This window comes from Pinus tabuliformis, chromosome 6 (assembly GCF_031772625.1).
Source record: "Pinus tabuliformis cultivar Carrire ecotype Pingquan chromosome 6, CPIR1, whole genome shotgun sequence".
Lineage (NCBI taxonomy): Eukaryota > Viridiplantae > Streptophyta > Pinopsida > Pinales > Pinaceae > Pinus > Pinus tabuliformis.
In genome coordinates this window covers 684,845,437-684,870,950 of record NC_142292.1, presented here as the reverse complement: position 1 = coordinate 684,870,950, position 25,514 = coordinate 684,845,437, and the positions used below count along the sequence as shown (strand labels likewise).

General features: G+C 39.4%; 1 protein-coding gene across 3 annotated transcripts in view; it reads left to right on the top strand.

The window, feature by feature from the left end:
- LOC149260503 (phosphoglycerate mutase-like protein 1) overlaps nt 1-25,514 on the top strand; it is a 219,917-nt gene that overhangs the window by 76,194 nt on the left and 118,209 nt on the right. For all 3 annotated transcript variants that reach the window (XM_089420780.1, XM_089420776.1, XM_089420782.1), the window contains exons 6-7: nt 13,758-13,832; nt 14,075-14,163. In XM_089420780.1, coding sequence (XP_089276906.1) covers nt 13,758-13,832; nt 14,075-14,163 — 164 coding nt within the window. The remainder of the gene's footprint in view (nt 1-13,757; nt 13,833-14,074; nt 14,164-25,514) is intronic.

Sequence of the window (25,514 nt, the reverse complement as noted above, 5' to 3'; positions counted from 1 at the left end):
CTTTCTCTTTCTCCTTCTCATCTTTTTACTTAAGTGTTTAACATTGCCATTAATTGTTGTAGGATGTTTGAGAGTGGCTCCAACCTCATCGGACTTCATATGGAGAAAGTAGAATTTCATATTCCATTCAAATTTCAGCAGACTAAACAGTCTTCAGGATTTCAGGATTGGTAGGATTGTAGCATTTTTCATTAGATTCTATCATGCATGAGAGTATGGAATTGGGAGTTAATCAAGACCACCAAGCCCTTTATGTACTTCAGCTCTAGTGATATTTTATGTTGGACTCCTCTATCGCAGCCTTAGCAAAAATGTACCCTTCGGTCAAACCAAAATCATTGATTAGACATGCTAAGCTTTTTATACCATACTTTAAAGCTTGGATTAGGTAGTTTTATCAAAACTAGGTGGTGTTGATTGATGTGCTTGTTACCAACCAAAAGTGGGTAATCCCCATGGGAGAAATTTTTTCTCCTGTCTTGGACAATTAACCAACCAACATCTCTACGCTTTTCTCAGTTTTGGTGATAGGCCACATCCCTCCACCATTTGCATGAGTCATACATCTCTCATCTTATTTGGGGGGGGAGGGGGGAGTAGTTTTTAGCCCTAGTCTAGTGGGACCTCCTCTAAGGCCTTAGGGTTATAGGAGGGGCACTACTTGGGAAACTTGGATTGAAGTAGCGTGTCCATAACCATTCATACTTACCACTTTTGACCTTTCAATTTTTTTTCCTATGTGGTTCACGTTCCCTAGAGATTAGTGACTGCTACATCCATGAAATAATTGTACTAGGTAGTCTACCCGAAATGACCACTTTTTGCTGGCTCAACCACAGAGCCTAACCTTGAGAGTGCCGAGAGAATTGAACCTATGACCTCTCAATAACAAAGGTGCTTTAACGACGGGAACTCGACCAACTGAGCTAACCCTTGAGGCTTTCACCTTTCTATTGTTATTGCATCCATCCTTCAAGTTAACAGTCATTGGTTCATTGGGATCTAGCACTCATACATCCACATCCTTGAGTTAGAGCCGGAAAACTTTTCCGTAGAGGTTGATGCAGCTACAAGAAAGACAAAAACATGAGATGGCCACAACAAAAGAAAAGGAAAAGTTAAAATGCAAAAGATGGTCAGGATATAATTAGTGTGTGGGCAAAAGCCTAGCATGAGCTTTACCCTCCTAATTAGCGATCACCCGCTTCCCGAGCACTAGATGCTTCATCTTATCATAGGGAACCCTTGCATGTCCCAACCTCGATGAGCGATAAACTAACTCATCCTTAAGGGGTAAATAAATGCTATATCATAAAAGGAAAGCTTGGACGCCTAAGCTATGCTACATATAAAAGAATTATCAAAAAGAAATAAAAGTCACACTAGATGGGTGGAAAAAGCAGGCCAAGGGAAGGGGTAACTCATGCCTCCACAATTGCTCCCTCCATACATCTATATACTTGAGATGAGGACCTCCGTTAGTTGGTCCAATGGCCATGCCACTTAACCATGAAGTCATTCCCCACCACTTAACCATGAAGTCATTCCCCTTCCTTGCCATTATTATCACAAGCACCTATGAATTGAAAAGTTGACCTTGGACATGTCACCTCCCCATAGGGGTTGGCAGCACTTAATGGGGTTGATTACCTAGCCAACTCTAACAAGGTAGGGAACACTTTTAGAGATTTGGTTTAGTTAGATATTTGAAGGTGATCCTAGTTTGAAGTATTACTATGCCTTTAACAATTAAGTATGGTCCACTATGGTGCACTTATTGTGTTTATCTCTAATGAGTGGTTTCTTTCACTTGAGTTTGAGATGGTTTTGCTAGGTTGGTCTTCATAGAGCAGCATAGGCCTCTTGAGGGCACACCCATTCCATGCGTACTCCACATGGTGCCCAGGCTGTACTACACTTCCAAAGAGCAGTGATGACCTTGTAGATGCAATATCACCCTTCCACAGTAAAGTGTTGGGCACTCTGATGATCCTGACAGTTGATTGACACTTGAGAGCACCCTCAGATGCTAAAACGTTGAGCTCACTTTGCTTAACATTGGAGATTCTTGATGATACCTAGTGGACCCTTTATGCCCTTAGGTTGGCCTTGACACTGTTTGATGGGCATGCCTTGATTCAAAGTCCATATGATGATAATCATCCCTAGAATGATTAGAGAGGGATTTTATTACCTCATGGAGCCCCAACACTAGAGAGACACTGCACCATGTTGTCTTGATGGCACCCATGGAGATGATGTAGGGCACCCAGAGCTGGCTTTTGGACACATGGAGATGTTTTGAGGCTTGATTTGAGGACTCTTCTTCAATTCATGGTTGTTGATGATGGTTGGAGTTGCATCTAGCGCCCGCATCTTGTGCTTTTGGAGCCTTATTAGCCCTAAAAGGTCATGCCGTCATGCTTGGAGAGGGTTTTTAGCTCACACTTGTGGGCAATTAGTGGCTTATTTTGTTTTATTGAGCTATTGGGTTGGCGTGCAACCATTTACTTCATGTTTACTTAAAATAAAACTTGTTATAGGGCTTTTAGATGGATTAATGGATATGATATACCTCATATAAATGATCACTCCATCCTTATTTTTCATCGTCAATTGTGGATTTTAGCCTCCTTTAAAGAGCTTGACTTAGCCTTTTTGCTACTCACTACTTGTGGAGATGCGATATTTTTGGGGCTATTGCGACTGGAGACTAGTTTATGTTTTGCCAATGTTTTTTTGGGATTGAAAGAAAGCAATTTCTTGGAAAATTTGTGAGAATAATTGCAGCTTTTTTTTATGGTTTTTCATGTGATGAATGTTTGCTAGGTTTTTCCATACCATGCCTAAATCCATATTTTTATTGTAAAATATTGGTTGATCATTGCATGCTAATTTTTATTTTCCTCGAATGCCATAGAAGACCTACTAGAGAGCTTTCTTCTACTTAATTTCTCCCCCCATAAAAAGATAGCTAGGGTTTTCAAGTGAAAACTAGTGCTTTCCCCCTTTTTTTTTTTTTGTAAGCTGGGGTGGGACTCTCCGATTTACATGTCCATTATGTACCCCTCTACGGGGGAGGGTTAGCCCAAGATTTGAACCCAGGACTTTTGGTTCGGTGAGACTTCATTTCCACGGCCCTTGCCGCTTGAGCTACCCCATGTGGACCTAGTGCTTTCCCCCTTACTCCATGCATAGATTTGAAATATTTTAAATTTAGCCCATAAGATTCCATTACACAAGTAGGGAAAAGAACTGAGAATCCTTGTGGTGGTCAAAATTCATAAAATATTTTATCTTTTCTTCTTGTTTATCTTCCTAAGCCCTTTATGTGAGAATTTCTAAATCTATACATCAGAAATCCTAATGCAATAACTGGTTTATCATCTCCTACTTGTTTTTACATTCAGCAAGTTATTTAATTATTTAAATAGCGATGAAAACACTATTGCAGACTACACATACATACAGATCATGAACTGAAATAGAACGAGACCAATACACAAGGGATATCGTTATTTTTGGACAATCGTCCCCGGAAAACCCAATGCGGGAAAACCGATGTAGCATATAGAGGGTTTGTATTATTAAGTTGATTTTTGAATACAACTAGGGTGCCGAATCTGGCTCACCCAACAAAGAATAAACCCGACCAACACTTGGATGAACAAACCCCACATGTGACTGTTCTGTTCCCAGTGTTGGGCAATGATGGCTGCTCCAAGCTCTGCGCTGGAACTGCGTCAGCTCCTCTAGGAGCTGCTCACTGCGACACTGCGTCATTGAGACCCCTTAGCCTCCACTGTGTCATTGCGCCATTGCATCACCGTGTCGCTATATCACTGAGTCACTGCGACATTGTGTCACTGTGTCACTGCGACACTGCGTCAGAGCTCTCCCTCTGCGTTGTCTCTCCTGGTGTTGCTCTGCCTCTCTACTATGTATTCTCGGCCTTGGAATGAAGTCCCTCTGTCGAACTTCCCCTCTCACTGCAACTCAGATCACCTATTTGATTTTCTCAGCAAACCACCCCCAGAAAAATCGAACTGACTGATCTCTCAAGTGTATCTCTAACTAACCCTCAAGCCTCCTCTTATACTTTTCCTGTTGATGAATCAATGACCGAGATTAAGTCCCTAATCAACGACTAAGATTAAAACAGACTTGATCCTCGTCACTTAGAAGTTTCTCACCCATATTCTTATTAATACCCATTAATATTTTTATTTTCCTAAGTTTAGACTTAGGAACCCATTAAAAATATTAATTATTTTAATAACTCCTCATCCGGGTGGAATTTCTCCAAACGATTTATGGGTTCTGGAGATCTCATGTGTTCTAGCCCCTCCACAAAATTTCGGAGCTAGAGCACATCCGATGCTACCCAAAATCAACACTCCCTCTTAGCAAGGAATGTGCTCTAACAATACTTCCTCATAGAATCATTACACTGATCTACTACATCGGTCCTCTGTGCTGCTGATGCTCGGCCTGATGCCCTTCATCCACTACACTGCTGCTTCCTGTATTGCTGCCCATGACTCTGCCATTGCCATTGCTACATCTGTACTACAACTCCCTCTCAAAATGCTGCCTCATGCTGCCCATAGCACTGCCACTGCTAACTGCTACATTGTAACTCAGTTGCTGAGAAGTATGGATGCCTTATGATGCTGAAGCTACCTCTGCTACTAATCTGTGTTAACCCTCCGATGCTACTGCGCTGCTGGAAACTGCTCTGTGCCTCTTGCATTGCTACAACATCCACTGCGTTGCCTCAGACTTTGGCACTCTAGCAATGCCATTGTTGCTCCATCACACCTCGCTCCAACCGACACTCGTCATTTTGCTACTATCGTTAAGGGCTCCTGTAGTCGTATGTGATCCAAGAGTTTGGGCACCTCAAGGATCTTGCCCCCTTGTAGCTCTTTCAAACTACAGTTCTGAATCAACCCACCTCCCTCCTGGAGATGTGGTTTCCATCTCTGCCAAATGAATGTCAATTGGTTCTCTTCTCCCTCTTTCGCTGCTGCCCCAACAAAACTTGGATCTAGATTTCTTCGGTGCTAGAAATCCTCTAAGTAACAAGCTCCCCTAGACTCCCTCTGAGTCCTGATTTCCTTCACGGAAATCCTCCGGCCAAATGTCGAATCACTCCTCTCCAATCCTCCTTTGCTGCTGCAACTCGGATCTAGATTTTTTTCGCTAGAAATCTGTCAAGGCAGTGACTCCCTCTACCTCAGCGTTGTCTCCATAGACACTATTCTGCACCAACAACAACAGCGTCCCACCAGCTCCTTAGATCGAATCTGCTCTGCTCCCCCAGCCTTGGCAACAGAAGAATCTGAGCTCCTCTAGCTTTGCGCAATCACTGCTTGAGCTCGATCAACTCCTCTTGACCACTGTGTCACTCCTTCCTGGTCCGGAAAGATGACGTGGCTTTGTGTGAGCCTAATCTACCCCTTTGCTTCTGCACTGGCCTAGAAGGCTGACACAGTTACTGCGTGGGCTCCTCTCAGCTATTGCGTCACCCTCACTTGGCTTATAATGCTGACGCAGGCACTGCGTGAGCCTCTGCATCACCTCTTCTGCATTGCATCACTCTCCCTCTACATCTTTGGCTCTGGAACAATGCTGTCACTCGGGACAACTGCCTTTCTGCAACAAATTCTCTAGATCTCCTGGTTGGTGTCTTCAGTCTCCTATGATTTGCAATGCTCTGATACCACGTGAAAATTTCTGAATTTATACATCAAAATCCTACTGCAATCACTAGTTTATCATCTCCTACTTGTTTTTACATTCAACAAGTTATTTAATTATTTAAATAGCAATGAAAACACTATTGCAGACTACACATACATACAGATCATGAACTGAAATAGAACGAGACAAATACACAAGGGACACTGTTATTTTTGGACAATTGTCCCCGGAAAAACCCAATGCGGGAAAACCGGTGCAACATATAGAGGGTTTGTATTATTAAGCAGATTTCTGAATACAACTAGGGTGCCAAATCTGGCTCACCCAACAGAGAATAAACCCGGCCAACACCTGGATGAACAAACCCCACAGGTGACTGCGTTGTTCCCAGTGTTGGGCAGCGATGGCTGCTCCAAGCTCTGCACTGGAACTGCGTCACCTCCTCTAGGAGCTGCTCACTGCGTCACTACATCACTGCGTCACTGCAACACTGCGTCAGAGCTCTCCCTCTGCGCTGTCTCTCCTGGTGCTGCTCTGCCTCTCTGCTATGTATTCTTGACCTTGGACTGAAGTCCCTTTGCCGAACTGCCCCTCACTGCAACTCAGATCACCTATTCGATTTTCTCAACAAACCACGCCCCAAAAAAATTGAATTGACTGATCTCTCAAGTGTATCTCCAACTGACCCTTAAGCCCCCTCTTATACTTTTCTTGTTGATGAATCAATGGACGAGATTAAGTCCCTAATCAACAGCTAAGATTAAAACAGACTTGATCCTCGTCACTTAGAATTTTCTCACCCATATTCTTATTAATACCCATTAATATTTTTATTTTCCTAAGTTTAGACTTAGGAACCCATAAAAATATTAATTATTTTAATAACTCCCCATCCGGGTGAAATTTCTCCAAACGATTTATGGGTTCTGGAGATCTCATGTGTTCTAGCCCCTCCACAAAATTTCGGAGCTAGAGCACATCTGATGTTGCCCAAAATCAACACTTTAAGGCAAGTCGCTAGGGCTAGGGCATAATGTCGAATTCAACTAGGGCTTCTTGAAGGAGGACATTGATGCATTTGTAGCATGATCTAACCTTGATCTTGTAAACTCAAAATATAACTCTTTTCATGGTGGAATTTGCCCTAATAGGGTTGACATCATCAACTCTAGGCAATTTGTGCCCTACAAAACCCTAATATTAATTAAGGCTTCAACTTGGGGCTTATTTTGAATGTTTTCCATCTCATTTTTGTTGATTTCATCATTAATCAAACCTTTTCTTCATGCTTGCATGCCTAGGTACTCCTTTGTTGAACTACACCTTGAAACCCTAGGTATCAAGTATCTTTTAAAGGCTTTGTTTATGGTACATTGTTCCTATACATAAAGAATTGTGCGTTTGTTCAGTCAAGAAGTACCTTGCTTAGCCTTTCATATATATCACTTTGAGCCAATTGAATTAGAATATCCTTTCAGTGAAGACTAGGAAGCTTCCATGTGGTGAAATTCCACCAAAGAGCAGGAGGAAGATTGTTGAGGTGATATTGGTAATGCACCTCATTGTTGTGTCTTGGTCTGGCTCTTGTCTTGTGGGGCCTCTCACAAGGCTCACTAGGTTTTGAGGCAACAATCCCTAGAGGATTGAGGTAGAGGCAAAAGGTGATACTAATGATGACAATCACAATATAAGAATGGCAAAACATTGCTTGTCATTTAAATGTTCTTTTTCTTTTATTCATAGTGCTTTCTTTCCAAGTTTCATGATAATGTGCTAATATCCCTCTATCTATCTATCTATCTATCTATATATATATATATATATATATATATCACATTTCTCTGTTCCCAAATTTTTAGGGGGTCATGTTTCCAGTGTGTTTTTGTTTTGGAAAGATTTATCCGTTTCCTTGTATTGTAACAACCCACAATTTAAATATACAACTAATTAGATCAATTATGCGATTTATAATCAACACACCTCTATTCAACTAATTACATAGAATTTTTGAGAAATATGAGCAAAGACAACTTACTTGTAGCAATGACATTCCTTACTTGTGATTTCGGAGTTGAACGGTATTTGAACCCTGCAACTGCAACAAAGTTTTGGGGACGACTCTCCACCCAACCGTAGGCTCAACTGCACATAATCTTTCTACAGTTGGCCACCATCAAGCCCTCAATCAATGTACTACCGCCAGGGAATCTTTTGTCTCACAATACTTTTCTCCCAAGAGAATGGATGAAGGAATGATGTCTCTCATTTTCCTCATCGTCCATTAAATAGGTCAAACAATGGAAATGGTTCGCATGCACACATTCCATGTGTCAACATACATATTTTATTTCTTCATTTTAAGTTTTACTTAATTTAATATTTCTCTTAATTTAACTCTTTCTTATTTTATTTCTTTTTACTTTTTTATAACTTTACTTATTTTAATTTTTTACTTTTTTATAGTTCTCTTAATTTAACTCTTTCTTATTTTATTTTACTTTTTGTAAACTTTACTTATTTTTACTATTTTTATAGTATAATTTTATATATATTTATTTAAAACTTCAATATTATTATTTACTATTTTATTTATTTATTATTATTATATTCTCTTTATTATTTATTTACTATTGTTATCTTTTATTTAATTTTTACTATTTATTTACCATTATTATATTTTCTTTATTGTTTATCATTTATTATTAGGGGACATTACATGTATCATGCAACTAAGGAAGTTTACAATGTACGTAACAAAGAAGATTAGCTAGCAAGTAATGCCTAACTTTATAAAGTGCATATACCATGGAAGTTACTTTTGGGGACTTGTATATTGCTCAAGGTTGCTTGTAGTGGTATAGTTCTTTTTTGCATGGACAACATCCTTTGAGCAAACAATATAGAGTGATTGATAGTTAGTACATTAATAACAATGGTAGCACAAGCAATTAATTACAACAATCGTACAAGCAATTAATTATAACCGCCATACCATACATTAAATTACTTATAGACACACTCCATACATTCTACAACTACAACTCGTACATTAATCAAAGCTATCATACAATCACCTAGTTAAAACAACCATATCATACATTAAATCTGCGCAATCATCAATTAATTGCAACCAGGGTCAAGAGATCATACAACAACTATCAAAATTTCTAAAGAAAAACCACTATATGCTCGAATAAGCATCAATATAGTGTAAATGTAATTTAGTCTAAGATTGATCATAAAAATACTCCACCATTGATCAAAAAATGGTTTAGATAAACTTATGACTGTAAAAGTTGGAAGAACAATAAAAACAGAGTGATGCAGGGTACAAAGCATTTCAAAAAGAATTGCAAGAAATACATGACAAATTACAATAGTAGATTATTATGGATCATAATACCCTATTGCCTCAAAATCTAGCAAGTCTTGTGAGACGCCTCATAAGGCAAAAACTCTAGATCAAGACACAACAATGAGGTGGATGCCACTGTCACCTCAAGAATCCACCTCCTACTCTTTAGTGGAATTTCACCACATTGGAGGCTTCCTAGTTTAGGTCACCTAAAAGATATTCTTGGTTTAGGGTTCAAAAGGTGACAACTGAATAGGCTTACCCAATATACTTAGGGTAAGCACAAGGTTCAATTCTACTAAACAAGGAATAGCGTACCTTAGAAGCAATCTATAAGGGACTTGTACCCTAGGCCCTAGGGTTTTTAATGTACGATTTAAAAGTAGCACAACTAGGCATACAAGGAGAGAGAAAATATTTGCTTAATGATGTGATTAATAACATGAGCCACAAACCTTCAAGTGACCCTAAGTTGAAGCCTTAATGTTGAATTAAGGTTTTCCTAGCCCTAAATTTTCTTGGGGTTGATGATGTCAGTGATAAGGAAGGACTTCCAACCATGCAAAATGCTAGATTTTGAATTTTTAAGGCTCAACAAGGTAGCACAACCTCCAACCAGCTCAACGCTCATGTTGTAGTTGAATTCAGCCTCAAACCCTAACCCTAACGGCTTGCCTTGAAGGGCCAACATTTTAGGGCCGAAATCTTCATCGCTTGAGATTTTAGGGGCATAAATTTTAGACGGAAAAACTTTAGGGCTGAAATTTCAGGGCCAAAACTTTTGGGGCTCAAAATTCTAAGGCCTAAAATTTTAGGGTTGAAGAAAGTTTAGGGAGAGAAGAATAAGAATGGATTTTGAATTTTTTGATTTTTGACCATTAATATGGATGTAAATGCCTTGTAACTACTTGGGTGATGGAGTCTAAGGGGAATTTTACTATGGAAATATCAAACCTTGGAAGGGAGTAAGGGGAAAACCCTAGGTTTTCACTTTAAAACCCTAGCTATCATTCAATACGAGGATAAAAACAAGAGAAAAGCTCTTTAGGAGGTTCTCAAGGGAAGTTCAAGATTCTTAATTAAAGCATGCAATATTTTCACCAAGAATTTCATATAAAGATAAGCATTTAGACATGGAATATAGAAACCCTAGCAAGATACATTGCATACAATAACCGTCAAAGATTCATCAAGAAAACTACTCACAAGATATCAATGAACAATCTTTCATTATCCCAAAATGATGTCTCCACAACAAGGATTAGTCTCCAACAACAAAAATCCACAAAGATCACATCTCCACAAGAGTAGCAAGGTACAAGAGCTAGGCCGAAACTTTAGAAGAGGCCGAATTAATCCATAAGTGATGATGCTAAAAGGAAATGGAGTGATCCTCTATAAATATGAGGGCTATCACTCCATATAACTTCTAAAATCTCATAAACAAGTTTGATAATGAGTAAACATACCATAAACCTTGGGTTACAAGCCAACTCACTAGCTCAATCATGACATAATGCTAAAATGGACCCACATGTGAACCATAAGCCTCTAATATGATGATGTCATGCCACTTTTGGGCTCCAAAGGTTGAAAGTGTCTCCAAGCATCATGATCATCCATCATTTGAGGAGCAATTCTCAAATCAAACCTCAAAGCAGCTCCAAAGGTCCCAAATCAAGCTGGGGTGCCCCCATGTCATCTCCATGGGTCTCCAATGGTCAACATAGTGCTTCTTCTCTCCAACATTAGGTCTCCATTAGGTGCAACAAGCCCTCCTTAGTCATCCTATGGAAGACCATCCTCCCTCCTTAGTCATCCTATGGAAGACCATCCTCATCTGGGCTTTGAATCATGGTTTGCCCATCAGGTAGTTTCAAGGCCAACTTGCAGGTGTGCTAGGTCCAGTGGTGGAATATTCAGGAATCCTTTGAGCTAGGCAAAAGAAGACAATGTCTTAGGCCCTGGGGGTACTCTGGGATGTGTATCAATTGTTTGAGTCATCATATTGCCCAACGTTCTGTTGCAACTAGGCAACACTGTATCTGCTATGTCATCAATATATCTGTAGGGCCTAGGTACCTGTGGAGTGGGTGCCCTCAAGACCTGTGCTGTTGTGGACCACCTAGCAAGGCCAACTTAACCTCAAGTGAAAGCAATCATTCATTAGAAACTAAGACCATAAAATCATCTAAGTTGACCAAACTTGTATGTTAAGGGCATAGTAATACTTCAAATTGGGATCACCTTCCAATATCTAACTATACCAAGTCTCATAAAGGTGTTCCCTACGTTGGTATGGGTGGCTAGTAGTCAACCCTATTAGGTGCTTCGGACCTACAAGGGTAGGTGGCATTTCCATGGTTAACCCTTCAATCAATAGGCATTGGTGTGAGTGGCAATGGACGAGATAGACTTCATGGCCAAGTGCCATGGTTAAGGGACCAACTAATGGGAGTCCACATCATGCGTGTGTAGATGTAATGTAGGGAGCAATCATGGAGGCATGAGTTACCTTGCTCGACCTACTTTTTCCACTCCTTTGGTATGCCTTTTAGTTCTTTTTGATAATGCTTTGTATTATGGGGCATAGCTCAAGTATCAAAGCTTGCTCTTTATGATATGACATTTAATTTAACCCTAAGGATGAGGCAGTTTATTGCTCATTAGGTTGGGACATGCAAGGGTTGGGACGAACTAACTGGTGAAGTTTTAAAACTAGATCTTGCATCTAAGTAGATGGAAGATGATTTAAGTTTTTGTACTACCTTAGAATAGTTGATGGTGATAAATTATTGTATTAACTCTATTCATTTGCAAGTCTCATGACTCCATTATCCCTTGGATTGATAGGCATTGGTCCCTCGTTATTTCATTCCCTTGTTTCTCCTCCCCTTACCTTTCCTTTCTTTCCCATAGTTGTTTTCCCATTTCCACTACCACATTTCATATGATACAACAACCTTGTTTTTTCTAGGCTCACTCTTCCAAAAATCACCTAGAGCCCCCACTCCATAGCCTTGGCAATCATATTTGTAGGGAATCCCCCCTTGAGTTGGGGACAAGACAACCTAAAGAGAGAGGAAGAGCTACGAAGATGATAGTGGATAGACTATTTAAGTTGCACAAAACTAAGACCTTGGTGATTGGGACTCTACACTTCTTGTCGGTGTGCTAGGGTTCTTGGAAGTCCAAGAGAAATTTTAGGGTTACAATTTCACTCTAAAGAGGAAAAGAAGCTACGGTTTGTATTACATCTTAGAAGGATAAATACAACATTGCATCTTGTAGCTCTTGTTCTAGAAGAAAACAAGGGTTTTGGAAACTTTGGTGCAACTTCTTATGCTTGTTGGGAAGGAATAGAGAAGGAGATGTGCATGAGCCAAGGAGCACTTGCTAGTGATGATGCCAACATATTGAGGATTCTCAATGGGGAAACCTAGATTAGTTAAGATTCATTCCTAGCTAGGAGGAGTTGGTGGCTAGGGTTTTCATGGTTTTCGTAGCTAGGGTTTGGAGATCTTGAAATTGTACCAACTTGTGATGAGTTGTGAGTATGTACATGTACTTCATCTCTTATGTATAAATTAAGTGATTCAGATTTCCAACTATGTGTACTTGCATATTTTATTTTCATCAGCACTACTTCTTAATGCTAATTTGACATAACATGTGGCTGAAATTGTTAATTGATTAAACATATATCTTGAAGATAAGGGGGGCAGATTTACTGCTGTAAATTCTGCAGTAATAAAGTTATTTCAGATCTGTTATATGCATAGAAGAGTGTGCCCTAAAATATGTAACATGTTGTCATTGAAGTACACGTATTTTATATCGTTTCTCTTAAGGTGCCTAGTGATTTTGACTGAAGTGAAGTATTTTCTGTTGTTCACTGCTGTAATTATTTCAGATTAGCCTTCAGGCTAAAACTCTCAGGGATTAGATTTCGAAAACCTCTGGTGAGAGGTGAAATTTCAGATTTGCATTGATTGCCCTAAGTCTAAAATTTCTGCACACCGAGGGCTTCAATTTCGGATGGCAGGGGAACTGCTACTGGAGATGATAGGGATGCATCCCTATTCTACTGTGGTACTCGATTGGATAGCCTTCTGTTGGGGATGCATCCATATTCTACAGTGATAGTCCATTGTAGAGCCTTCTATTGGTTATAATGCAGAAATTAATATGATGCGCCAAGCCTTTTGTGGATTTACAATTGTGTGATGACATACTTGATGGTCAAGGCTGCTTAGAGATGTTTGTATGCCTGTGCCTTTCTAAATTTTCAAGCAAGATAATCTGTTTGGGGAATTTGCTTATCACCACTTGGCACTTATGACCTGTTACTTCTGAATTGTGTATTGTTCTATTTTGCTATGTTATACTTTTGGATGGGGATTCTTGATGCAATCCATAAACTATTTTGTAGTGTTTTCAGTGTACCAGTCCAGATGGACTTGTTCTTGATTATCTGTGGATATTATTGTACATGCAACTTGTATATCAAAATCTATAAGATGGTATCTCACTCTTCGGTAGCTGTTAATTCATGTGAGAATGGCATCTGAGGTGTTCTTTTTCTCTCTTTGATAGTTTTATTTTTACTCTTATTCATGGTTTCATAATTTATGTGGATTGATTAAAATGCTATTTTTAGTAGATTTTGCTGTATAATTTTTTTTGTTATTTCCAGGGAGTGCATCCATGTGACAAGAGGAAAAGCATTAGTGAATATCAGCCCATTTTTCCTGGGATTGATTTTTCTCTGGTAAGTAATTGAGCAGTGATTTTGAATTAGATTGTTATTTTCCTTCTATATTTGAAGAGAGTTTCTTGCTTAAGAGCTGTTCTATATTTTCTTGCATTAATTATAGAATTTTATTATTTGTTACATTTATTATGGTTTCATCTTTTACCTTTGTATTTATAGAAAATGCACTAATGGTTGTTTTGCAGTATTTTGCTAAGCGTTAGAGCTGAACTCTATAGCCTCTTTCATTGCTTATGCAGGTAGAAACAAATGAAGATGTTTTGTGGAAGTCAGATGTCAGAGAAAAAGAAGAAGAAGTTGCAGCTCGTGGAAGAACTTTTCTTAATTGGTGTGTATTGTTGAACCTCTGTCAATACATGAATGCAGTGTAATTTTTGATAAATTTGGGAGCAACAACCATGATGTATATGTGAATGAGGTGTTCAGTTCTCATCTGGATTTTCTAGTCATATCAAAATTTTGTTTTGAAAATATTGACTTGTTAAATCAAGATAATTCACAAAATGGCTATTATTCAAAAAAACACTGAAGTGTTCTTACAATCACAAATGTTGAAATTTGATGTTCTATGCTGAAACAATTACTTAAGAAATGGAACTCCTTCAAGCAGCAATATCAGTTAAGCAATTGTAGATAGAACATGCACGATATAAACCATATGCAAAATAGAAGACAACCAAGAACACAATGAGACAGAGAATTTAGGTCTAATGACCAGGGCAAAGCCCACAAGGGAAAAACCCAACCAGATTCTTCTTCTATTAGAAATCAATTGTTCAACAAAGAAACAAAATACAATGAGAGAATGAAGAAGATCACTCAAATCTAAAGAAGATCTCTGATAGTAGCAACTGATGCAAATACTAAATCACTTTGGCTCACCAAGTTCTGTTCTTACTCTCCAAGTCTCTCTCTCACTCTTTCAATCCTTTTCTAGTCTCTCCAATTCTCTCTTTCACAAGTTCAAAGTATCCTTTCACAATGCACAAGTGAGTAAGTAGTGAAGATGAGAGGCACATATATATAGGAGCAAGGAGTTTGAGCCATGGAGGAGTAACTCGCATGTCCTGAGGGAGAGTTACATATGCCATTTAGGGAGGTACACATGCCTTTGTAACTCATGCCATTAAGGAGGTACACTTTGTTGATTTAGGGTAGCATCAGATGTTCTCTAGGCGTCAAATTTTGTTGGGAGGCTTGGGCACATGTATTCCAAAGAACCCAGAAAACGTTTTGGGAAATTCCACCCGGAGACAGTTTTATTAAAATAATTAATATTTTTAATTTCCTAAGTTTAGACTTAGGGACCCTAAGTCTAAACTTCGGAAATTAAAAATATTAATGGGTATTAATCTAATTGTGGGTGCAACTTCTAGAAGAAGATGAGGATCAAGCTAAAATGATCTTAGACATTGATTAGTTTTTAATCTTGGCCATTGAATGTCAACGAGAAGATTATTTAAGGGAGCTTGAAGGTCATTTGGAATATACACTGAGAGATCAAGAGATCGAATTTCTGAGTTGAGAAGTTCTCAGGAGGAAATTTTGATCGAGTAGATTTCTTGCAGTTGAGGGGCAGGGATAGTTGGGTTGGAGTATCTTCTCCAGAGCCCAGGATATGCAGCAGAGAGAGGCAGAGAGACACCAGAGGGGTTGACGTTGAGCTAGAAGGGCCCACGCAGAGCTTGATGTTGAGCCAGAAGGGCTCACGCAGAGGCAACTCAATCACCCACACAGAAGTCCGAGTTTTGCAGAGGAGCTGACATTTTTGAGCTGGGAGGGCTGGAAACTGCTCCAGAAGGCAAGACGTTTCCCAGTTGAGCTGACGCAGAGCCTCAAAGAGCTCCACGTAGTTACTGTGCAGGGGCAGCATAGTTGTAGCTGGGGACAGTTGATTCAACTGCCGGAACAGCCAGGATTTGCTGGGTAGAGTGAGGTAATCTCACAATTCTTCTCTGCCAGTTGTATTTCTCTGTAACTAGATTGCCGGGAGGGCATCCAAAGTTGTATTCAGAAACTATTGCTTAATAATATAAAACCCTCAGAGCTGTTGCATCGGTTTTCTCGCATTGGGTTTTTCCGGGGACATTTGTCAAAAAATAGCGGTGTCAATTGTGTTGTATTTTATTTCTTGTTCAGTCTCTTGTTTCCGCATATAATTTAATTAAGTGAAGGCCACAGTGTATGTATTACGATATTTGTAGTAGGAAATTGCAAGTAATTTGTTTAAAGGAATTTAACAAATAGGAGTAATATCATCAGCTGTTGTAGGAGGGATTTCGGTTGAGGAATTTTCACACACTTGCCTTTGTAACTCGTGCAATAAAAAGGAGGTACACTTGCCTTTGTAACTCATGCCATAAAGAGTACGCATGCTTTGAAGGAGAGGGTGTAACATATGCATCAAAGAGTGTGTAAGAGGAATCTTTTATGATGATATTTTAATGTGTGTAAGAGAGTGTAAGAGGAGTGTAGTGAATCCATTAAGAGAGGGGGGGGTGTAACACATTATTAAGTGAGAGAGAGGGTACGAGTGCCATCAAGGAGAGAGAAAGGAGTGAAGTGGCATGATTGAGAGAGAGAGGGGGGGTAACGCATCATTAAGTGAGAGAGAGGGTACGAGTGCCATCAAGGAGAGAGAGAGGAGTGAAGTGGCATGATTGAGTGCCAAGTAGGAAAGGTGACATGTAATTCCCTTTTAATAATAATATTATAGTATCATAAGGATAATAATAATAATATTAATATTAATGATAATATTGATGATTGAATAAAAATTGAGCAATTAAGATTGATTAAAGATAAGTGATTTTCCATCATCTATACTTGATTATCAATTGAGGCAAGGTGATTTACTATTTTTGGAAAGTCATGCTTGAAATGATAGACATGATTTTCTATTTTTAAAAAGTCACCCTAGAATGATCAGAAATGAGACTTTATTCAAGGAAATTTATCGCTCAACTGTCAATTTTCAACAACAAAGATAGTGCTGAACCTTCAAGGAATGAAACTGAGCATCAGTCTTCCATATGCGAAAATAACGTGTTACATTTAAGAGACAAAATGCTACTTATAGCTGTTTTTCTAGTCTGTGCAACACACTAAGATGTGTCCCATGTCAGAAGTTTTTCTCCAAGGCTACTTTAAAAGTACATGAGATGGCTTGAGAAAAGATCAATATTGGGAAATCTATATTTTGGGTTTTCCTTCATTTATAATGAAGGTAGACATTATAGTAAATGAAGGTTGACGTTATAGCTACTATAAAACATAGCACCTTCAGATTGCAACTTTTGACTTCAAAACATTTTTTAAACTCCACTAACCAATATGTTTTGAGAGACAGTTATATTATTGTAATTGGCTTCTGAACTTTACCAAGTTTATTAGGGTGTTAGCACAGGCACATTTATGTACATACATTCTGCCACTAATCTAATGATACCTAGCATAAGCAGGCAATATCCATACATGAAGTCTAATAGAATAGTCTAAGCAAAAGTTCAGCATTTGCATATGACACTATAGGTGTTGCATGGAGACATCATTGTAATCCAAGTTATCTGGTTTAAGTTAGGCTTTTGTTCGGCAACCATGAAGTTTGGCAAACATCTGGCATTACAGAACTAGGGAGTAAAATTTGGCATTAAGTTTTAGAAACTATGTAATTCAAAATTTTCAGATTGTACAAATACAGATACTAAAAATCCATGCACTCATTAAGCATATATTATAAAATTGAAAGTTATATACCAACCTATAACTTGTTCAAAATTTAAAAACATGTCAGATATCCATGGTGAAAGATTGTAGTGCAGTGCATTGCAAGTTTTAAGCTCAAAATTCACTGAACGCATTGACTATGACTATAATCCAACCATTCTTATTGTTGATTTTGTGAAGTGCTTTTAACTGGTAATCAGCAATGAAAAATAATTATGAGTGATTAAAACCAGAAACAGCAGCGGTACTTATTGTAATGATATCTCTTCTTGATATCGAGTTGTCAATTCCAATAAGAGGGTATTATTATCAAATTACTAAACGCAATTCTCAGTTTGAATCCATCTTCAAGAATATCCATGCCAGTTCTGCCATATCAAATTTGCTCAATAGATGCATCAATCTGCAGCAAGTAAAACTATTCAGTGAGCTTCAAGTTCCATTACCTTTATGTAAGTGTATCATGTTAAATCCTTTAATTATTCATTATAGTTATTTCTGTAGTGGGTATCCATGAGTCTCATATGTAGTCGTCATAATGGCAAGTAATGCAATGCATCCATTTTCAACAAACTTGGATGGAGTAAAAGTCTTGTACTGCAAAATCTAGCAGGCCTAGTGCAAAACCCCACTAGTCAACTTAAGTCTTATGGCAACAAGAGATCAGTCACCATTGTCACTTTAGTGGCTTCTCTCCAGCTATTTAGTGGTGAAATTAATCCCACAGGGGGCTTCCCTATAGAAGATCAGCAAAAGGATGTTCAATAAAGAAGGGCTTAATGGTGATGCAATGTTCAATGATTGAAGGAAAGATACCAGCAGTGCCTAGTAAGGATGAGATAAGAGTTTCCAAAAGTTGTTGAAGTACACTTTTGTAAGACCTATGTAATTTCGAAAAGTGATGCTATAAATTAGGGTTTGTAAAGTATGCAGATTTAGGGCACATGATGGCATATAGCAGCTCTAAGAGATATCCTATCGATGATGGATTAACAAAGGAACTGTTGAAGAATCTAGGGCAATTCATGATTTAGTGATTATTCTCAAACTTGTTGATAACAATTTGTGTTGTCTTCTTCAATTAGCTTTGTTATATTAGTGCGTTCTTCAATTCTTCAAACAATTTTCAACATGGACAATCAACAATAAAAACAAGTACACAAGATGTAGGCTCCAAGTCAGGGCAAAACCTTTCCTCTTGAGAGTAAAACCCTTGAATCTCTTCTTATAGATATTTAGATGAATACCAAGACCCTTGACAAAATAAACACAAGGTTACCTCCAAGATAAGTGTCACTATTCTTTGCACTGCTTGGTCTACAACGTCCTGCCTTGATATCACTGTACTCCTTCTCCTTATGTCTTCTCTGTCACTGCCTTCAACAACTTCTTCTATCAATTGGCCATAGTCCTTTGATTCTTCATTGGATGTAATAGATATGAGAGAGATCACACCTTAGTGTTGTACTAAGTATTGCCACTGTATATATATATAGATATATAGTTCATTAATTGGTTTTGAAAGATATATATTACAGTGAGTGACCTTCTGAGAGATATCAATGTCTTTTAGACTTCGAAGTTTCTTGAGCTCCCCACAGACTTTCGAGAGAGGTATATAATTGATCTTCTTACTGACTACTAAGAGAAGTATCACCGAGCTTCTTGATAACAAGGTCCTAAGCTACCTAGGCCTGTTACATGACTCTATTTCATCATGCTAGCATCACTTTACAATATCTCTACGGGGCACCGAAATTTGAGTACAATCATAGTTGCAGGAAGCGCCCCCCCCCCGGCCGGATCCTAGGCCGGAATCGCGTCCCGTACGGAAGCGTTCCGTAACCTCCAGCCGAAGCGCGATTCCAGTTTTCATGAAGCGCGATTCCGAATTTTTAAAACGATTCCTGGTTTTTGGGTTGCGTTGCCCCCGATCCGCGCTTCGGAGGGCGCTTCGGGCCTGGAAGCGCACGCTTCACGAGCGCTTCGGAGCGCTTCCGGAAATTTCTGCGCGGGCTCGGTTTTAAACTTAAATTTTTTTTAATTTTTTTTAAAAGTTAACTTAACTTGCAATGAGGGGGTGGGTTAGGGTGAGTTTAGGGTGAGTTTAGGTGAGGAATGAAAAGCATAAAGCTCCCATTCATTCCTCATTTTCTCACTTTGAGTTTATGAGAGTTGGAGAAGAGAAGAGAGGAGAGGAGAAGAGAAGAGAGGAAAGGAGAGGAGAAGAGAGGAGAGCTTGGAGGAGTGAAGAAGGAGGAGCTAGGAGAAGGAGGAGGAGCTTGGAGTAAGAGCTTGGAGGACTTCATCTACAAGAGCTAAAGAGGTAAGTTCAAACCCCAAACTCCCTTGTTTTTTTGAAAAAAAAATTGTATTTTTCTCCTCCCTCTCCTACTCTTTCCCATTGTTTCTACTTGCTCCTTTATTTATAGGTTGTCCACCACCTATATCCATATTCCAAGATGGTGTTCTTTTGGCTTCTATGTATCATTCCACTCTTGGTTTTAATGATGGCAAGGGTGAGGAATAGAGGGGAAGAGGAAGGGGATGAACTTGGTCCTAATAGTAGTGACCCAATGTATGATGAGGAGGAAGGGTTTGAAGAGGAAGGGGATGAACTTGAAGGGGACACTGAAGCACAAGATGGGAAAGGTACATCAACACCCTTGTGGAACTATGTGACCAAACTTGATGGGGGAAAGGGTGGTGGATCTTACAAATTTGTGTGCCCTCATGGTTGTCATGGAGGAAAACCATATACGGGTTCATATACCCGTCTGAGGAGGCATCTTTGTGGGGTGCTGGACAGTGATGAAAAAAAGGGTTCTGTGGGGGTACAAATTTGCCCAAACATTTCAACTGAAGAAAGAAGAAAATACATCCAAATAGAGATGGCTGCACAAAAAAAAAACAAGAAACAAAAAACTCATTCTGAATCAAGTGCAACCTCTAAATTTGGTAGTTGCCCATCTCCTCATGGTACTTCTGCAACCTCTGGAGGTAGAAGAACAATAGGGGATTTCCTTAATGTTGCTGGGAGGGATGATGTGGATGGAAAGATAGTCCGTTTTCTTTGTGCTTGCGGTGTACCATTCAATGTGCTTCGCTCTCCCTATTGGCATGACATGGTAAAGGCCATCAATGAAGCCCCAAAAGGATACAAGGCCCCCAACTATGAGAAAGCTAGAACAGTGTTATTAGAAAGAGAAAAAGCTAAGGTTCAAAGAGCTTTGACACGTTTTACACATGAGTGGGTGGATTCTGGGGTATCCATTGTATCAGATGGGTGGACAAATATTAGAAACCAACATTTGATAAATGTTCTTGGTGTTTCTTCTAGTGGTGCAGTATTTATTGCATGTCATGACTCCTCCTCCATCAGTGCAACTGCACAAAACATTGCAGATCTCCTATTGAAATCAATCAAAGATGTTGGTCCGAATAATGTGGTTCAAGTGATCACAGATAATGCAGCAAATTGTAAGGCAGCAGGAAAAATTATTGAGCGTACTCATCCACACATCTTTTGGTCTGGGTGCCTGGTTCACACATTGAACCTTTTGATGCATGATATTGTGAAACACAAAGATTGTGGGTGGATTGCCGAGGTTTACAGGAAAGGGAAGCAGCTCATTAAATTCATCACAGGGCATACAAGGGTAAACTACTTCTATGGCACTTACTCCAAGTTGCAATTGCTTAAAATTGCAAAGACAAGATTTGCTAGTTATTACCTCACCTTTAGGCGGCTAGTGAGGGTGAGACAAGCTTTAACTAATCTGGTGTGTGCTGAAACATGGGATGAAATTAACACTGACACAGATGGTGCTAATGCAGTCAAGGACACTGTTCTTGACAGTTACTTTTGGTCACAGGTTAAATATGTTTTGCAATTCACCAAACCAATTTATTACATGATCAAGTTTCCAGATTCAGATCGACCAGTAATTGGGGAGGTGTATGAGCAAATGGATAGCATGTTGGGGCAGATTAAAGACATTGTTGAGCCTAGAGATACCACCTTGTACAATTATATTCGTGTAGAGGTGCAAAACCGATGGGAAATGCTAAATATTCCATTGCATGCATTAGCATATGTTTTGACACCTAAATACTATCATCCATCATGGCTTTCAACACCAGCACCTGGGGGGGGAAGCAGGAAAAAACCACACCAAGATAGAGAGGTTCACGAAAAATATATGGCTGCATTGAGTAAATTAATCCCTGATGAGGAGGAGGCTGCATTGGTACGGAGACAGGTGAGCAACTATACGCCCAACACTGGTCCATTTGGGAGCATGCATGCAATTCAAGATCGAGAGACTTTTTCTGCTCTTGAGTGGTGGAAGATGCATGGAGGGGGTACTCCACTTCTACAGAGTTTGGCATTGCGGGTGCTATCACAGGTGGTAAACACTTCTTCTGCAGAGAGGTGTTGGAGCTCTTATTCTTTCATCTACAGTGTTAAAAGGAACAGGTTGAATTTAGACCGGGCAGAGAGCTTGGTTTATGTTCATTACAACTTGTGATTGTTGTCCCATTACTGTGAAGATGCAAAGTCTAATAAAGACTTGTTGATTTGGGACAAGAATCCAGAGGAGCCCAATTTGGAGGATGGAGTGTTGCGACTAGAGCAATTAGAGGATGCTCTTATTCAGGTATGTCCATTGTGGTATGAATTTTCCAATTTTCCCTTATAAAGCATTTCTCTAATTCATGTTTTTAATTTTTTTGTTAACTAGTGTTTTTTTTTTGTATGAATTTTTTGAGCGATTCTAGGATGATGATGACCGTGTTGATATGCCACCACCCCCACCCTCATCTGGTCCCTTGGTTCCTAGGTTCCATGGTTCAACACCAACAGCAGGGGGTTCTTCTTCATCAGTTTCAGTGCCACGACTTACACAGGGACCATCTTCTTCATTGCCACCATGTGGAGGCCCGCCATCACGTTCTATTCGTGGTGGAAGGAGGAGAGATTAGTAGATATATTCACAATCTACTACTTTTTGTCATAGATTACTCATTAGACTTGTAGACTTGTGAATTTGAATTTTGAACCTTTTTGGCTTGGCGGTGACCAAGTGACATATTTTGTAAACATTATTATTTGAATTTTGGACATGACAAATGTTGACAGTTGCTCACTTGCTAGATAAATCATAATATGCTCTATGTTTTATGTTTTATAATATGCTTAAATGTTTTATGTTTTATAATATGCTTAAAAATTTGATGTATGTTTGTAATAGCTAGAATATAGATGATTGTTGTACATACTAGTAACTACAATGGAATCATGGATGCCATATCTATCTTGATTTATGCAAAAATATGCATGTTTTCATGTCTTCTACAATTAATTTGGTATTTGGGATGTTTGTTTTGAGTATAAATGCAAAAAAATATAAAAAAAAATATATATATAGCAGACGCTTCCGCGGACGCTTCGCTTCCTAGATTTTTGGAAAATGACGCTTCCGCGCTCCCGCTTCCGCTCCGCTCCCGCTTCGTGCAACATTGAGTACAATAGAGAAGAAGAGAGAGAAGAAAGAGCTTAAAAGCTCTGATGATATTTGAACTCTGCAGGTACAAGAATCCTCTAACATATCCTTGGGCATGAAGTCTTCAAGTGTACTTCAATTGTCAACAGGAACTACGCTATCTCAATCAGGGCTTCCGAGTAGTGCCCCTTCTATACCCATTGCGCCATTATGGGAGGTCCCACTGGACTAGGATTGAAGATTAACCCCCCATTAAAGGTGAGGGAACAAGATCACGGTAAAAAACCCTCCTAGTTCACCCCATAATCCATATCAAACGCCCTAATACAAACAAACATAAGAACCCAATTGCAAAATGAATAAAGTACCTTTTGATCGGAAGCCCACTTCGTCATGTGCTCTTGCTGGATGGGTAAGAAGCATATGACTAATGTAGGTGGCAAAGATATAATGGCACATCATCAACTAGTGGTGGTTGTCAAGGGTTGCATGGCTGGACAATTGGATGTGAAGAGAATAGGAGAAACATTTTCTCTTATAGGGTTTACCCATTTTAGTGGGTAACAAGTCGTACCTCCCCCATCACCTCTCATTAATAGGTCACCCCTTCTAGATAGAGAGATATCCTTTGGACCAAATTTGCTCTTCTAGCACTGAACCCACCTCCATCAACTTTTGATAGCACATCAACTCTTCTACATAGAGTCTTTTCTTTGGCATTGGATGGCAAGAGAGGTGTGTTGTAAATATTGAGGGGGGGGGGGGTGAATCAATATTTCTTTACAATTGTTAAATTATGCCAGTTAAGATCACTAGTTAAATCTGAGAACAAGATGTACAACAAAGAAATAATTTTATTAATGAAAATGATGAGAACTTCAATCCTGTTACAAACAATTAGGCTCCAACTTGTACAATAAAATTCTAACTCCTTCAAGGCCCCAACCTTGAATGAGGACTTCAATCTCAAATATCATTTTGTCATTGAGGCTCCAACCTCTTATGAGGACTCCACTCTTCAAAAATCAATCTAGTCTCCAACCTGGTTTCTTACAAGGCTCTAACCTTGTGTGAGGACTCCAATCCTCTAGGGCTCTAACCCTCTCAATTTACTTCAATCCTTCAAGGTAGCTTTAATGTTGCTTTACGTCTTCCAAAAGCTTCTTCAAAAAGACTTCAAAGATCTATTCAATGATACTCCAACAATGCTTCAAGGATGTCTCCAATACTGCTCCAACAATGCTTCACATACTGCACTAAGATCTACTTCAACAAATGCTTCTAGAGCTACTACAAGTGGCCTCCAAGATACTTCAAAATCTGGTTCAATTCAAGGTCAACTCCAGCAAGGCTTCAAGATTGAATTGAAAGTGTCTCTAAGGCACTTCATGTTTGCACAAGGAATTCTTCAAATGTCTTCAATGGTTGCTACAGTATCAACTCCAAATGTGTATCAACCAATGTTGCACGACTCATACTTGTATAAGACTCGTCTGGCTATTGAATCAATGACCACATAAGAATTGGGAATGATGTTAATTTTAGGTATGTTCTATGCTTAGATCAATTTATTTCAATTTTCACAGCTAGCTCAATATTTTAATCACATCAGCATTAAAGTAAACTGTAGGTAGAACATAAATATAAATCGCAGAAGACAAGCCAAGACAAGAGGACACAAGATGTGGCGCTAGCCAGGGACGAACCCCAATGTGGGGAAACCCTTGATCAATTCTTCTTATATGTTCTTCAATAGTTCAGCAGAGAGAGAGAGAGAGATAGTATGTTTACAACAAAAGTCAACACTTTGACCTATCTAGATAAGAGCATAGATCATCTCTAAGAAGATGATACATGAGATTAGTTGAAGACATGCTGCTTCAATTGATTCTCCAAGGTGACTCCTTCACCTATCGTTGTGTTGCATTTCGTCATCATGCTGCACCTCACCGTGCTGCACCATGCTACACCCATCATCACTATGCTGCATCTCATCACGCTTCAGTAATCATGACTGTACCCATCATTGGATTGCATTATGTGCCATTGCTGCACCATGTTGCCATACTGACCTTTGTGTTGGCTGCATCTTGCTTGCTTGTTGTCCCTAGCATGCTTGTTGTCCCTAGCATGCATGCTAGTTGTCCCTTGCATGCTAGCTATAACATTGCATGCTTGGTGTATTTGCTGCTAAGTGCTATACAATTGTCCGAATGTTAGTTACTTGTCCCTTGCATGCTGCTCTCCTTCGGAGATAGATGCTCTTGCTGTTCCGACAGTTCCGGCTGTTCCCGGCAGTTCCAGCGGTTCCGACAATTCTGGCTGTTCTTGGCAGTTCTGACAGTTCCGGCAGTTCCGGCTATTCCCAGCAGTTCCGACTTTTGCCCTCTGCGTTAACTTTCTCTCCTGTTTCGGCAGTTCCGGCAATTCCGGCTGATCGCGGCAG